The sequence below is a fragment of the Sorex fumeus genome, unplaced genomic scaffold (genome assembly GCF_029834395.1).
Source record: "Sorex fumeus unplaced genomic scaffold, SorFum_2.1 ptg000128l, whole genome shotgun sequence".
In the NCBI taxonomy this organism is placed as follows: Eukaryota; Metazoa; Chordata; class Mammalia; order Eulipotyphla; family Soricidae; genus Sorex; species Sorex fumeus.
This window is the reverse complement of record NW_026606185.1, coordinates 55,093,422-55,108,786: the sequence shown is the minus strand read 5'-3', so window position 1 is coordinate 55,108,786 and position 15,365 is coordinate 55,093,422. Positions and strand designations below refer to the sequence as shown.

Below are 15,365 nucleotides of genomic sequence, written 5' to 3'. Positions count from 1 at the left end.
ACTGAATTTACATATAAGATAGGGTGCATTTTAATGTAATTTAAATATCACTGCAGTACTATTCCCAAAATAAATGGTATGGAGTAATTCCTAACACAGATTCCAAAACCATTTTATAATAATCCCTTAACACATGAGAGGCAATAAGAGAAAATGAGCCAAACCTTTCAGAGTCCTGAAGAGAATGGGATCAGAAAGTGGACCCACGCCTTTGGAATTTCGTGCTTGAATTCGAAAATAATACATAGTGTCAAGGCTGAGATCCATAATCTGGTGAGTAAGTCGATCCCCACTGATGGTTTCCATAATCCAGTCATCAATTGGTATATTCTTGTCCAAGGTATAAAACAAGATATAAGCTGAAAATATAGAAGTCGACTTTGCTTAGTATACTGACCACATGTTATATTCTCTTCCAAACACTCTTGTTTCTCAAATATAATTTAGCATAAGTAAATGTCTATAATCCATAAGCTACAACATTCAGGCTTGCAAGTATTTTTTATATTGCATGAATTTCATAAATAGTTGCTTTGGTATACAGAATCTAAAAATGGAATAGACCATTAGATATAAAAAAAATGTGCCACATTAAAAAATACGAGGTTTCTGCTGCCTATAAATTCTGATTATTGGTTTGCTCTAATATATGAGCATAAAGAACTGTAAGACATAGATAACAAGTCTGTTTAATTTTACTGTAGTCCAATAATAAAAGTAAATAATTTTTATTTTGGTGGGTGCTTAAATAAGAAATACATGGAACGCTCTAAAATGCTAGCTGTTTAAAAGATTATGAAAGCAAATAATTACTTTTGACTATTATGGTAAGATGAAGTTGGCAGAGGCACGAATGCTCTCCTTTCCTAGATGATAAAGCTGTATTGTCAAAGCATAAAAAATACTTTCTATAGGCCAACTAAAAATCCAGCACTATTTCCCACCTTCCATAACACCTGGACTGATAAAAATAAAAATGAAGAAAAGCATTTCTTAGGCTATCTGGTTATCTGGTTAATAGGTAAAGGTAAAGGCTCTCCTGTTGATCGTCGATTTGCTCGAGCGGGCCCAGTAACGTCTCCATTGGAGACTTTGTTGTTACTGTGTCTGGCATATCAAATACTCTCGGTAGCTTGCCGGGCTCTCCGAGAGGGGTGGAGGAATCGAACTCGGGTCGGCCATGTTGGCCGCTTGTAAGGTGAACGCCCTACCTGCTGTGCTATCGCTCCAGTATTTGACTTATTAATATTCTATCATCTCACAGTGAATGCTAGTATTGTACTCAAAGTCATACATTATCCAATCCAGGTATCCCTGGAGAATTCCAAGATTTTATACATCCAATATATGAGCTAGTTTTAAATTTTAAAAAGCAATAATTACTTCACAACTTTTTTTTTATACTATGAAATGAAACCAACAAGAAATTCCTCATATGCACTTTTGCCGCATGACTGTGAAGCAGCATTCATTTCTACAATGATATTTGCCACAAAGGTGCCCAGGTCTATTTTATGCACTGAGTACATTTCTTTAGTAAATCATATTCTTAAAAATAATTGTCTTCCTTTCATTCACTTACTCCTTACTTTTGAATCCCATTTGTCCCAACTGAACTAGGATGCTCTACACATAGATCTTTGAAATAGTATGTAATAGTATTCTCAGTCTCAGATTTATTTCCCTTCCCAAATAAGCAATCTCAGTTCCTAAATTTCAGCATAATTTTTTTTCTTCAGATGTAGGGCCTCCATACATTCCCCTTTCCCTCTACTTTACACCACCTCAACAGACCTCACTTTCTTTATCCAAATATTACTCGCTTACCAAAGTCTAATTTGAGTAACATCTCAGCTTTATCTATTATGTCTCTCCTAATTTACAGAGATATAAACTTTGCTATATACTTCACTAAACACAGGAACACTTATTTGGTTTTTGTATCATTCATCATTTAGACTACACTGACACATTTTTTCTTATAATCCTGTAGGATACATTAATTTGCAAACTCTGACTTCCAGAAGTACATTTTTCTTAAGTTTGAATTTAAGATTTAAGACGAAATGCTTGAACACTTGCATTCATTTTGTACTGGCACTCATTTACTACCTAGGTTGGAATTTTGCAGATCCACTTAATCTTAAGAATTACTAGGGAGCTGGGTACAAATTATAAGACATAGACTCCCCCAAAGAGCATTTGGATTTAAGGCACAGCAGGCAGTCTTTGATGGCCCCCAATAATTTATATATCCTGTAGTCAGACCCTTTTGTAATCCTTTCTATCCTATCTAAACAAACTTAAAGTGCTTATTAAACCAATACAATAGATTAACACTTCTCAGATTTAAAAAAAATGAGATAATTTATGTCTAGCTGTCAGGCTCTATACATTCTCTTTGGTTGCTTTGGATGAAATGAGTCACCATATAGACTGGACATTTGGCAAGGTACTATGGGCGGGCACAGATGATCACCCACTAAAGAACTTAATCCTGCCAACAGCTACACGGACTTGAAACCTAGTGCTTTCATGTCAAGCTTCAGATGGAACATCAGCCTTGGCTGACATCTTGCTTCCTTGAAAGCAAGGAAGTACCAACTAAAATGTGTTTGGATTCCTGACAGATAGACACAGAAACCAAGTGAGTTATGGTTTAAACTGCTAACTTTGTGGAGAGAGCATCACACAACAATAGAAAATACCACAGGTTAAAGTTATACCAGAAATCATCATCACTGCTGATTGGCTAAAAGTAATACCAACAATATTCACAATATTCAAGTCTGCTGAAAGGTCTCTGTTTCCTTCCACAGTGAAATCTTTATAATTCTTGGGATTTGTTGGGACATTATTAGCATTGCAGATAAGAATCTCTTCCAGATGTGAGGAGTTCAGGAACAGATAAAAGACTTAGGCATGGACAGAGATCAAGGGGATGGGAGAATGCTTAGTACACAAGAGGTTTGGGTTTGATTTTGTCACCACAGGGTTCCTGGAGCCCTACTGACAGTAACCCCTGAGCACAGAGCCAGGAGTAGACCCTATGCACCACCTGGGCATGCCCTCCCCCCAATAAACAAAACAAAACAAAAAGACTTAACAAAACAAAGACGTATCCAAAATTTATAAAGGATAAATGACCCCCACTCTTAGGTTAATATTAAAATTGGAAAACTAGAGTTGAAAGGGTTTGAGAAAAAGCATCATCAGATAAAGCAGTTGTTTCTGACTCATGGATCTTTATTTACAACCCAGTCTCTATGATCAACATCAATAAAATTTCTTAATATTCTTTGAGCCAGAACATTCTCCATTATTGTCCCCAAAGAAATACATCTATTGAATGGGAGACTCTGGTACAAGTAATATGTTTTTTCTTAGGTTTTATTATATGCATGTCTTATCTCTTCAAAAGAATAAAAACATACCTTTAGTTCAGGAGCCAAATTTTATATTACTTTTTATTTTTCAAGAAAACTAATAAAAAAGTCTTCACATAATAGTTATTGAAACTCACCTACTGCGCAAAATCCCCCAGTTGGCAAGCACATAAGTTTTATAGTGATAACATTAAATGATATTGTTAAAGTTTCCATGAACTGTTATAAATATACAATGAACCAAAGTTTGGAAAACTGAGCTCCCATTTCTGTTCAGTTACATAAGTCTTGTTTTTCCTCCTCTATTAAATGAATAGCATATTTTCATTTTTCTGTTTTGCTTCTGTGTAAAAATTATTTAATTGTGCAATTTTAAAAACAACAATTTCAAAGACCGGGAGATAGCACAGTGGTCAGAGTGCAGGCTCAATTTCTAGCACCACATGTACTCTGGCCTTCACTGGCTAAGGGCCTGAAGACCCCCATGCAAGGACAATTGGGGTGCCCTCAACATCTTAAGCACCACAGAGACTGAGAAGCACCAGATCCTCAGGATGAGTTACGGATCCTGTTGGCCAGATATTTTGAAGAGTTTCCCCTGGATCCCTTGAGCACTGGTTGGGAGTCCTCGCACCAAACATATAAAATAAATAGATAAAAAGGACAGTCACAAAATCAAGTAAGTATAGTGTGGGAAGCTGGCCCTTTAACTGACCAAGGACCTACGTGCCTGTGCTATGTATGGTTATCTTGACCTACCTGACCCGCAGCAGGCAAAGCCTGTGCTATGTATGGTTATCTTGAGAAAACATCTGTCATGGCTGTCAGTAACTGACAGTGATCAACCTGGTATGTGAAACGTATAAACTTTGTAAATCATATATGGACATGACCCTTTGTGTAACTACCTCATGCCTGGTATGTGAAATGTTTAGACTTTGTAGCTTTCCTAACCATATATGGGCATGACATTTTGTGTAGCTGCCTTACTAATGGATATATATATATATACCCTGATTGCCCCCAATAAAGTCTGTCCCTTTTTCTCTCTGTTTCTAAACTGCATTCTGTCTCTTGTGTCCTATGTTCATTCGGTTGGTCCCTCCTTGCACCTTCGGACCCTAGGGCCACCTCCACGGAACAGAGGATTGGTCTGGCAGGGGCCCCCGAAGTAAAGAAATTGAGGTGTAAGAATCAGGTTCTGACAAGTCCAAATCATATCTAAGCAATTTTGTGACACTTATAGGGAACCCCCCCCTTTTTTTTTTCTATATTTAAGGACTGAGATAGATGATTCAAAGCTCTAAAACTTGTTCTTAGAGAAAGCATATGTCATTAGGATGTGTAAGTTTGTGTAAAATCCATCATAGGGCTGTGACCTTGTTCATTTCCGTGGAGCCACACTGGACAAAATAGAGTCACCAATTTCTCATGGTCCTTTGTGTAATTTTATATTCCTTTCTTTGCATCTAAGTCTCTTTCAATAGCCTTTAACTGTTTTCTATTTCATTGTCTTGTTTCTTACCACCACAGCCGATCAAATAATAAAGTGCTGTATTAGTTGTCAGAACATTGGGCAATGTCTTCCCACCCAAGAACTCCTTCATCAAAACCACTTTTGTCTAAATAGGTATAATGCAACCCCATACACCTGTCACTCTGACCCTCTATAAACTGGGAGCTGAGCATCTCAAAGCCAAGTGTCAGAAAGTTTTAATTACAACTTTCTCCTCTCTCTGTCCTTGTCCAAACTTTATTCCACTCATTACTGAGTCCCTTCCAGAGAATCAGGTAGGCTGCAAAACATACACGCGTGAAATGACCTCTCTCAGCAAAGAGCTCAGCTCATTGAAGGCTTTATATCTATTAACTATGATACCCATGTAAATAATGTATATAGAAGAAATAAGTGATCGTTTCTTCCTCTGATTCAGAAAAATTTGACCACAGTTATCACTTTATCACTTGACTTCCCGTTAATTGTCAATTTGCCCATGGAATCCAGTCAGTAACGGCTCTAGTCCAGCGGTCGTCTCTAAATCTCATTATGTGATCAGCCCATAAGATTTTTTGATGCCTTGGCAAATGGGACAGCTTCCCTGATTCTTGACTGTCGATGGAGGTCGGAACTCCAGATTCTTTCTCTCATTTGAGTGAAACTTGATATTCCAAGCATAGCTCTTTCAATTCCTCTTTGGGAGACCTGAATAGCGTTCTCATTCTGTTTGCGTAAGGCCCAGGTCTCTGAGGCGTATGTTAATGCAGGAAGAACAGTGGAATCAAAGAGATGTGCCTGGAGCCGGAGGTTCTTCGTCCTCTTAGCTATTTCTTTGATGCTCTTGAAGGCGTTCCAAGCCACTCTTTTCCTCCTGTGTAGCTCGGGTGCCAGGTTGTTTGTCATGTTGACTTCTTGACCTAGGTACACATAACTGTTGCATTCAGAGATGGTCGTTCCATTAAGAGCGAATGGAGCGTCAGGAACGAGGATGTTTCTCATAAACATTGTCTTCGTAAGATTCAGCTGTAGTCTGGCCTTTCTACACTCACAATTGAAGTTGGCCAGCATTTATGCTGCTTGGCTAATGTTTGGTGTTATTAAACTAATGTCATCAGCAAAGCGGAGTTGGTGTAGTCCGACCATCTATCTTCACTCCCATTCCTTCCCATTCCAGTTGTCGCATGATGTTCTTGAGGGTGGCACTGAAGATTTTTGGTGAAATGGTATCACCCTGCTGAACACCTCTCTTGACATGGATGATTACTTCTTTGTAGAATGGTGAGATCCTGGTAGTGAATCCATAATACAGCTCACAGAGGATCCTGATGTATTGAGTTTGAATGCTGTGATTGGCTAGGGCTTCAATGTCCGCTTCCGTTTTGACAGAATCAAAGGCCTTCTTTAAATCAATGAACGTTAGACAGAGAGGCATCTTGAACTCCCGAGAAACCTCAATGAGCTTGGTTATCGTGTGGATATGGTCAATCGTGCTGAATCCTTTGCGGAACCTAGTTTGCTCGCATGGTTGTCCATCTAGTGTTCTGCTAATCCTGTTCAGGATGACTCGAGTGAACAACTTGTAGATGACAGACAATAGGCAGATTGGGCGATACTTGCCAATGTCATGGATATCTCCCTTCTTATGCAGTAGTACAGTTGTGCTGGTTTTCCACTGGGATGGAACCTTGCATTCAGACAGGTAGAGTGTGAAGAGCCAAGCCAGCATATTGATGAGTACTGACGGCAGGTTCTTCAGGTGTTCTGGTTTGACCTTGTCTGGGCCAGGTGCTGTTCGTTTCTTTACTGACAAAATGGCGTGTTGGATTTCAGAAGGGAGAACATTTACTAGCTTTGCAACCTTGAGCAACTTGCTTAGTCAAAGTTAATGCCAAATTTCTAATCTAAAAATAACTTTTAATACAGTTTAAAAGCTTAACAAACATAGGTATTTCTATTGTATTATTTCTTTTTTAATAATTACTTAGAAAATGGCACAGATAAGATACACACATGAAAACGCTCAAGGAAGTGTCTCAATTAGAGAGCTAGAACTTTTGTTTAAGACTAAATAGATTTGTTTAAGACTAAATAGATTTGTTTAAGACTAAATAGGCTGGAGCGATAGCACAGCGGGTAGGGCGTTCGCCTTACAAGCGGCCAACATGGCCGACCCGAGTTCGATTCCACAGCCCCTCTCGGAGAGCCCGGCAAGCTACCGAGAGTATTTGATATGCCAGACACAGTAACAACAAAGTCTCCAATGGAGATATTACTAGGCCCGCTCGAGCAAATTGACGATCAACGGGAGGGCCTTTACCTTTTACCTTTTTTATAATACCAAATATTAATTCCCAAGTGAATGTCAAAAATATTGCTATGAGGAAGAAAAAATTGAACAAAATCTGAAAACTGTCCTCATAGATCTTTCAATCTTGTACCATAAGCATTTAGATTTTATCTCATAATTATATAAAATGGAGATGGACAGAAAAAAATTCAAGATGACTACTTTCTTATGCAATGTAGTAAATTTTAAAGACATTAGTAAAAAAGGGGGAAAGAATACTTAGTTATGAGTTCAGTGTGAATTACTTGTAGGTTCACAATCTCAGATGATCTTTCAAACTATTAGATAAAATAATATTTTATTGTTTACCCATTTATAATGAATAGTAGACCAACAAGAAAGAAAGGGGCAGAGAATTATGTTATATAAAGAGGGAGCATTAAGATAGGCAAGTAGAAAGGCACACTATGCAGGAGAATGTGTTTAACTGGAAAATCATGGACAAATATACCAATTTTAGAGACATAAAGGCATTTCCACTGAAGCCTGGTTATAGTATAGTGACCTTTTCAGAAAAAGTTGCAAACAGAATGAGATCTATGTTCAGGGCAGCAACAATTAAGAGTATAGGAAGATTCTTTTAGTGAGAAAACATTTTCATTGCAATCCTGGATGAAAGTTGCTAAGTATAATAATGTCTTTATTTAATTGTGAAAGAACGTCCAGATTGCTATAAAACCGTTCTCCTGGGGAGAGGGTGAGAGTATAGGGGGAGATATCTACTAATGAGATTGGTGAGTTATAGCCTGGAAGCAAGAGGAAAACTGAGGAGTTTGATTTTATGTTTAAAGAGAACTTGGGGCTGGAGCAATAGCACAGCGGGTAGGGCGTTTGCCTTGCACGCAGCCGACCTGGGTTTGATTCCCAGCATCCCATATGGTCCCCTGAGCACTGCCGGGGGTTATTCCTGAGTGGAGAGCCAAGAGTAAACCCTGTGCATAGCCAGGTGTGACCCCCCCCCAAAAAAAAAAGGTAAAGAGAACTTAATGGAAGAGGAATTGGTCTAAAGCAGTGTTTCCCAAAGTAGGTGCCGATACCTGCTAGGGGTATTTTGTAGTAGTGTTGGTTTAAGGAGGTGCTGCATTCTTCTGTTCACTTAAGATTTCCCAAAGGCTGTGAGCTGAGTAATTTTTTTCTTTCTGAAGAGAAGGTGGTAAGTCAAATATCTCCATTTGGTAGTCTGGGTTCTAGAGCAGGGCTCTAGAAATTCCCCCCCCCCCCCCCTTCACACTACTTATTGCCCAGAACTGCAATTAGAACTAGTACTACCAGGGGCACTCATTACAGCGTTGATTTTGAACTAATATTTGGTGGCTGCACTTCTCGAAAACTTTTACTGTTGCCAAGTTTTTTTTTATGATGCTAATTTCAGTTATGTGACCTTATATTAATGGGGTTGCCACCCACAGTTTAAGAAGCAATGGTCTAGAGCATCAAGTAACAAAGGAACAAAGAATATGACCTTAGCAATTAGATAACATTGATAAGGAAAACAACTGAAGACCTAACCCTTGACTATGGTCTTAAAAAGTATTTAATGCAATATTTCTCTAAATCGATGCTTCTCAACTCTAGCTATACATAAAAATGAGAGCAGGGAGGCTTTTAAAAAATATCATAGTCAATCAATCCATTCACAGATAAGTTAAATCTTAAATCAGTTAAAAATCACTGATTTGAACCAGCAAAATATTAATAAGTTGAGGCAAAACAGTGTAAAGGGTATAAGCCTCTGTTTTAGATGTGAGTTCTGAACTGGGGGCATTTGCTTTGGAAAAGTTATTTCCCTCAGAAATCTCTCATCTCTTAATTTCAGGATAACAGAAATATACGATCATTTGCTGTTACATTAATGTGCTTATCAGAATGCTAAGCATCTAATTAATGCTTAATTTCTTTTGAACCATTTTCTTCTGACAATGTCAGTTTAAATTCCTGAATTGCCAGTTAATGTTCAAGGAATTCAGGCACTGAAATTATTCAGATTCCTCCTTCATTGTCCTTTTGGGATTTAATCTCTTGAAAGTATGTTTATTCACAAATTGATTATTTGGGTGCCCTGCAAGCACATTAGCACAGCCTCCCTCAGAATAATTTTAATTAAACAATACTGTTAAAATAACACAAATAATGGCTAATTTGTTTCAATGCTTGCTGGATTGTGGGGGATTTTTTTTGTAGCACTCAATCTTAACAATTTTATAGATGTGGCTCTATCACTATACTTGACACTGAGAAAACTCGGGCTCAGGGAGGTTATAGAACTTTTGTCAAGTATCTCCCCCAGGAGATTGGTTTTCTACTGTTGTCTGCATTGTAAGAGCGTAGGAAGCAAAGGTGGTCACAGGGAGGCTGAGAGCACAGTCTGTCAGCCTGGCACAGAGATGTCCTGTCAGTAGGAAACAGCTCACATTTTCCTTTGCACTTTCATCAGAAATGGAAGGCAATAGGGACTGGAGCGATAGCATAGCAGGTAGGTCGTTGGCCTTGCACGTGGCCATCCTGGGTTCGATTCCAGTGTCCCATATGGTCTCCCCACCCCCAGCACGGCCAGTAGTAATCCATATGCATCACCAGGTGTGATCCAAAAAGCAAAAAAAAAAAAAAAAAAAAGAGAGAAAGAAAAGAAAAAAGAAAAGAAATGGAGGGTAAAAAATTGAACCTGTTAATAGGGTTCAGTGGTCTGCAAATTTTATTATCTTACTTTTCTGAAATTTATTTGAATGCTAAAAGAAAAATTTCAGAATATTCACGGGACAGTTGTCAAAAGGATTCCCAGTGTGTGCTCCCTGGGAAAGAAGAAACAAATATCTCCATCTCATAATTGCAACTTGGTTTGAGTAATTGAACTGGCTGTTAAACAAAAACAGTATTACCTCCTATACTATATGAATATTAGAAATCTGCCCCCTGCTTTCATTCTCTCCATGAACCTCAAAGTTTCTGATTCTTCTCCTGTTCTTACTAAGTGAGGATAATTTTGTTTCATATTTGTTAGATGCTACACTTGTGTGTGCTTTAGATCTTTTGGAGAGGGTACATCTGTGCGTGCTCAATATTTCCTTCTCCCTGTGTCTTAGGGAACCTGTGCAAGGTTGCAAGCACTTTGCCAGGATAAACAAGTGGTTTTCTTGTACTGTTAAAAAAAATATATCAAGTCTAAAATGGAGTCATTCATCCTGTCTCCACTTACCAAGTTGAGACTTAAAAGTCTATTATAGTTTCAGCTACCAGACACGCATTGCTTTTCTTTTTTTAGCCTTGCAAATTGTACTGGAAGGTCCTGGGACCTCCCTGCGTTCTCAAGCAGCTGAAGCAAAGGTTGAGTACAAGAGCCCTAGGATGCTATACTGGAGCTCAGCCCTGGCCACCTCAGGCCAGCGGCAATTCAGGGTTCTCCAAGCTGCAACCAGCAATATATATGTAATATATCTCTAGTCCCCAGGCATGAAATCCTTAGTCAATCTGGAGTGAACTGGTTAGCATTGGTCTAGCAATCTTCCTGGCAGGCCAACCCCTAGAGAAAGGTGACCTTGTCACAAACAATTTGCCTTTTCTGAGCATATCTTCCTCATCCAGTTCCCTTCAGTCTACAAAGTTTTTACTTTGAACCAGTTCCTTGGAGTTTCTTTTATATTAGTAAATAATTTATTATTAATTTAGATATTATACTGGCTGGCTTATGAACCATTGAATGAAGCCAATAAGAATATACTCATTTGATTTTTTTTAACACTAGTAAGAACCATTGATTGTTCAGCTCTAAATAAATATAAAACTAAAAACATGAACAAGGTTTCTTAGACATGCACTGTGATTTTGGTACACAGATTTGTATTGCCTAGTTTAATTTGCAGTTCTTAATATGAGAAAAACTTCCACTTCATCTCTTGGAAAGCAAAAGAAAAGCTTCCTTTCAGAGTTGAAGACATATTCTATTGTTTACATTGACTACTACATAAAATTTACTTAAATAAAAATGGAGAGTTGAGGAAATATATGATTCATTTTATATGTTACCAAAAATGCATTTCTCCTATCACAATAGACAGTTTCTCTACTGCTTAAAATCCTGATCTGCTGATTTATATGCAGGCATAAATAACTCTTTATTACATAATAAAGCAGTCATCATATAAACAAATTGAAATCTACAAAAGTACTTAAATAGAATGGATGAAAGTAACATAACAATGAGTGGGAGTGGGAAAAAAATTCGAATTGAGCAAGTTTCACTTTAGAAAAGGTTGGCACAGCGACACGTGAACAGACACCACTTGGGGCGGATTTTATGTGCTTCCACTTTTTTTCACATTTGTCAATGGGAATGAAAATTCTGTTCAATGCTGCTCGAAGAGTAATTTCCTAGAGAAAACAAGTCTTCTCGTAAAATTTAAATTGCATTTTGAATTTTCACATTTTCTTTCTATTTTGTAAAATTCAGAAAGTAACTCACACAAAGTGAACCATCTGAACTGCAATTTCCCAAGCTTATCTCCATATCATAGAATGACTGCATTTTTGTTAATCTACAATAGTAGGCAAAAAAGGAGAAAAAGGACAAAGTCTTACATGTGACTAACCCAATGGTTCAAGTTAATTAGACTATAATGTGAACATTTTGAGTTATACAATATTTTTCATAATAATTATATGCTATGAAGACATCTATTAAAAGCCTAAAGTGATCATTTAAATGCAAAATCCCTGATAGAACTCCATTATATTTTTCATACTAAATTAACATTACAGGCTTCTAATGGATGCTTTAATTAGGCATTGATGTTATCAGCAATATTTGGCAAAATAAAATCTGTCACTGTGAAATATTCATTAAGTTCAATTTATGCCAGTCAATATTAAGTGTTTTCTGAACCTTATGATTTAAGTAAGAAGCTAAAAAGCAAAGAAAGAAACTACCCCCACCCCCAGCTCACCCAGACAAGTGTCTTCAGTATGTACCTCACTAAAACACAGGATCCCTAGGTGTCTTTTGTTCTTTATTACTGCCAAACAACAGACCTGTCTTCCCTTTAATCATCCATTGGTGTTTGAGGGATTCCATTAGAGGATTATCCTAATGTTTCATAGGAAGCAAAACAAAAGGTCTAACCTAATTAAAATACTCATTATTGAGGAAGCAAGGCAAAGGGAATGTGTGTGTACTTATTTATATGCTCAGCATTGGAAGAATTGCATAGTCAACTGTGGGCAAGAACATGGAAGTAAGGGGTAGGGAAAGTAACCTGAGATGCTGAGATAGAAAGATGGGTTTATATGGCAAGTAATCCCAGGCCAAAGAGAGCAAGGCTGGCAATAAGCTGACATGCTTACCAGTGATCTTCCCATTGGCTTCCAAGGGAGGCTGCCAGCTCACAATGACAGCTCGCGGCTTCCCTTCTCGAGTAATGACTGTCAGATCCTTGGGAGCAGAGGTCGGGGCTGCAGAATGAGACACAGACAAGGCCTTGTCATTGGATGTGAAAGAAAACCGACATTTATGGGACTTCTCATAATGATGTTGACACTCAGAATCCAGCATGTGGCATGTCATGCTCATTTGACCATTTATAATATCTTTCAAGTATTTTGCATTAAATAAGCAATGAAACAAAATGTAGAAATCAATGTTTTTCTAAAGAAGTTGAGTTACTTCCACAGAGGTGCGAATATAGAGAGGAGAATAGAGTATGTGCCTATATAGAAGAGAAACGTACAGTTGGTATTTTCAAGTGGGTGCTACTTGCAAATGTAAGAATCCTTGTAAGATCAAAGAAAGGTACAGGAATGGAGGCAGAATATACCACATCCAAAATGTGCCCTTTGGGCATAAGGATTATTTGAGTCTGAGTACTTTTGGGAAACAGTAGATTTAAGGAAAGCTCTGAAGACTTTGTAGAAGTTGTCTTTTTTTAGGAGACATTTATGTTTTTTAAGAAAATCGCCATTTGTAAAGGTATTTTCCTCTCTACACCAGCAAGGGAAGGAGGAAAAGAAGAAACTCAGGAAAAATCAATGAAAAGAAAATCAGTGAAGAAGAAAAAGAAGACTCTCAGATTCATACAACTACAATACCCTTATTTGCAGTGTGTAGCCTGATACTCCCCCATAAAGGGCTACAATCACAATATTTTCAATTGTCTTTAGCTCAAGAAGGTATTTTTAGTGATTCACTCAATGTTTCTCTTGGGTATCTGCCATGTACATTATTTAAAACCCATACTTTAAATAATAAAAATTCAGTTGAGTTAATTAAAGCTTGAATGGAATATTTACAATATTCTATTCATGAACAAGGTAGCATCTCCAACTAGCAAGGAGAAAGGCATGGCATAAAAAATAAAAGGTTGCATATATTGCATGGTAGGTTGCATGTATTGCATGGTAAAGGGATTTTCTATAGGGAAAAAGAGAATAAGATTGGGTCATTAGAGAAGGAAAAGCAGGATTACCTTAGGCAAAGTCACTAGAAGAGAGCTTTGGGTCCTAAGTAGATTTACTTTTTCAGTGCTGGCCAAAGAACTTCTAATTGCTTATTTAAATTTCTACTTTGGGGAGAGACCAAAGTCACAGTTAGGTTAGATATTAAGTTTTGGTGAGGCCCCAGCATGAACACTTTCATTTGAAGTGTCCACCTATCCCCACTTTTAAAAAAAAGCAATGTGATTAAGCTTTCATTTATTTTTCCTGATAATGTTTTTGATTATAGCGTATATGTGAGCCAAGAACAAAGTACAGAAGGACTTTTCCTGTCCTATATCTACGTACTTAGTGAGAAGGATGACTACACATCTTCAAATGTCAGGATTTCATCACAACTATAAAATTTATAAGTGAGTTGACTACTTCTTTATTGCCTTAAAAACAACACAAAAATTAAGCTCAGGTCAAAACATCTTGCTTAGATAGCACACTAGAGATCTTCTAATTAAGAATGTAAGAAGGGAAAGAAATATTTTAAGATAAGGAAATAAAGAATGCGTGAGAGTCTTGGTATCAACCTGGCATGAAATAAGATGATCTGAAACCAACGTTTCTCTGTGCTATTTTTCCCACATGTTGTACTCCCCCCACCAAAAAAAAAAAAAAAAACCACACAAAATGTAAAAGATATGGTATTCTTGGTAGAAAGTTCCCTAAACCGGTCCTAATACCTTCACTGATTTCTCACTGGTTGTAATGTTTTGAAATAAAGTTAGTTTTTTCTTTCAAGTAATTCACATTGCTTTAGTTAATGACACATGGTCATTTTTATTTACCCTTAATTTTACACAGACAGGTCAGAACTTACCTAGGTTCTCTAATAGGGTTCTAAAAGAAATCTCCAACCTCTGTGAGAGAGGCAGTAAGGTGGGAAGTTCTTTGGCAGGAAATTTCAAGTCACAAACCAAGAAATTTAAATATTCATGCATATATGAATATAGATATAGACATAGATATAGATATACACATATCCTGTTAATGATCTCAAATGGAGTCCAGTCTGTGTCCTTAGCTAGCAGTAGGATATACCTGTTCTGCATCAGTTGAATTTGCAAAACAGCAGTAGGACGCAATTTGCAGAATTCTTCTTCCAGCTAAGGACATAAGCTGGACTCCATCTAACATCATAATGCCAGATAAGTCTTTCCCCTTGACATCTGCTTGGCAGATTCATGGTCCAAACTGAGACAGGTTGAAAAAAAAATAATCAGCTACCCAAAATAACTTGGGGTGCTCCAACTTAGAGATAGATGTCCACATCACTTGTCAGTGTATACTTTCTTTCTGTAGTAAAACTTTCTTCTGCATTACGGTTTGTTTTTTCCCTTAAATTTTTTCTGTAGCAAGGAGAAGGAACCAGACCCTATGTGGAAATTGAGGCCAATTTCCCTTTTTTTTTCCTTTTCTGCAAAGAATATAACATCAACTCTGCATGAGAACCACAACTTCTGGAAAGCCTGAAGAACAGAGATTAATTCCCAGATCTCGCAGACCAAGTGTGGGTGCTGTTGGAATTGCTTCAGAAGGCTGACAGAACCTTACTATCCACACTGCATAGTAGCTTGCCCACAACTCATCTGTCTTAACCTATCTGGTAAAAACCACTGGTAATTTTTACATAAGAAATATTTTAATTTTTCTCTTGGTTTTT

At 37.5% G+C, this 15,365-nt stretch overlaps 1 protein-coding gene across 2 annotated transcripts in view; it reads right to left on the bottom strand.

Moving 5' to 3' along the window:
- Nucleotides 1–15,365, bottom strand: part of DCC (DCC netrin 1 receptor) — a 1,215,565-nt gene that overhangs the window by 109,528 nt on the left and 1,090,672 nt on the right. For both annotated transcript variants that reach the window (XM_056138055.1, XM_056138056.1), the window contains 2 exons: nucleotides 12,566–12,673; nucleotides 165–359 (listed from right to left, as the gene is read on the bottom strand). In XM_056138055.1, coding sequence (XP_055994030.1) covers nucleotides 165–359; nucleotides 12,566–12,673 — 303 coding nt within the window. The remainder of the gene's footprint in view (nucleotides 1–164; nucleotides 360–12,565; nucleotides 12,674–15,365) is intronic.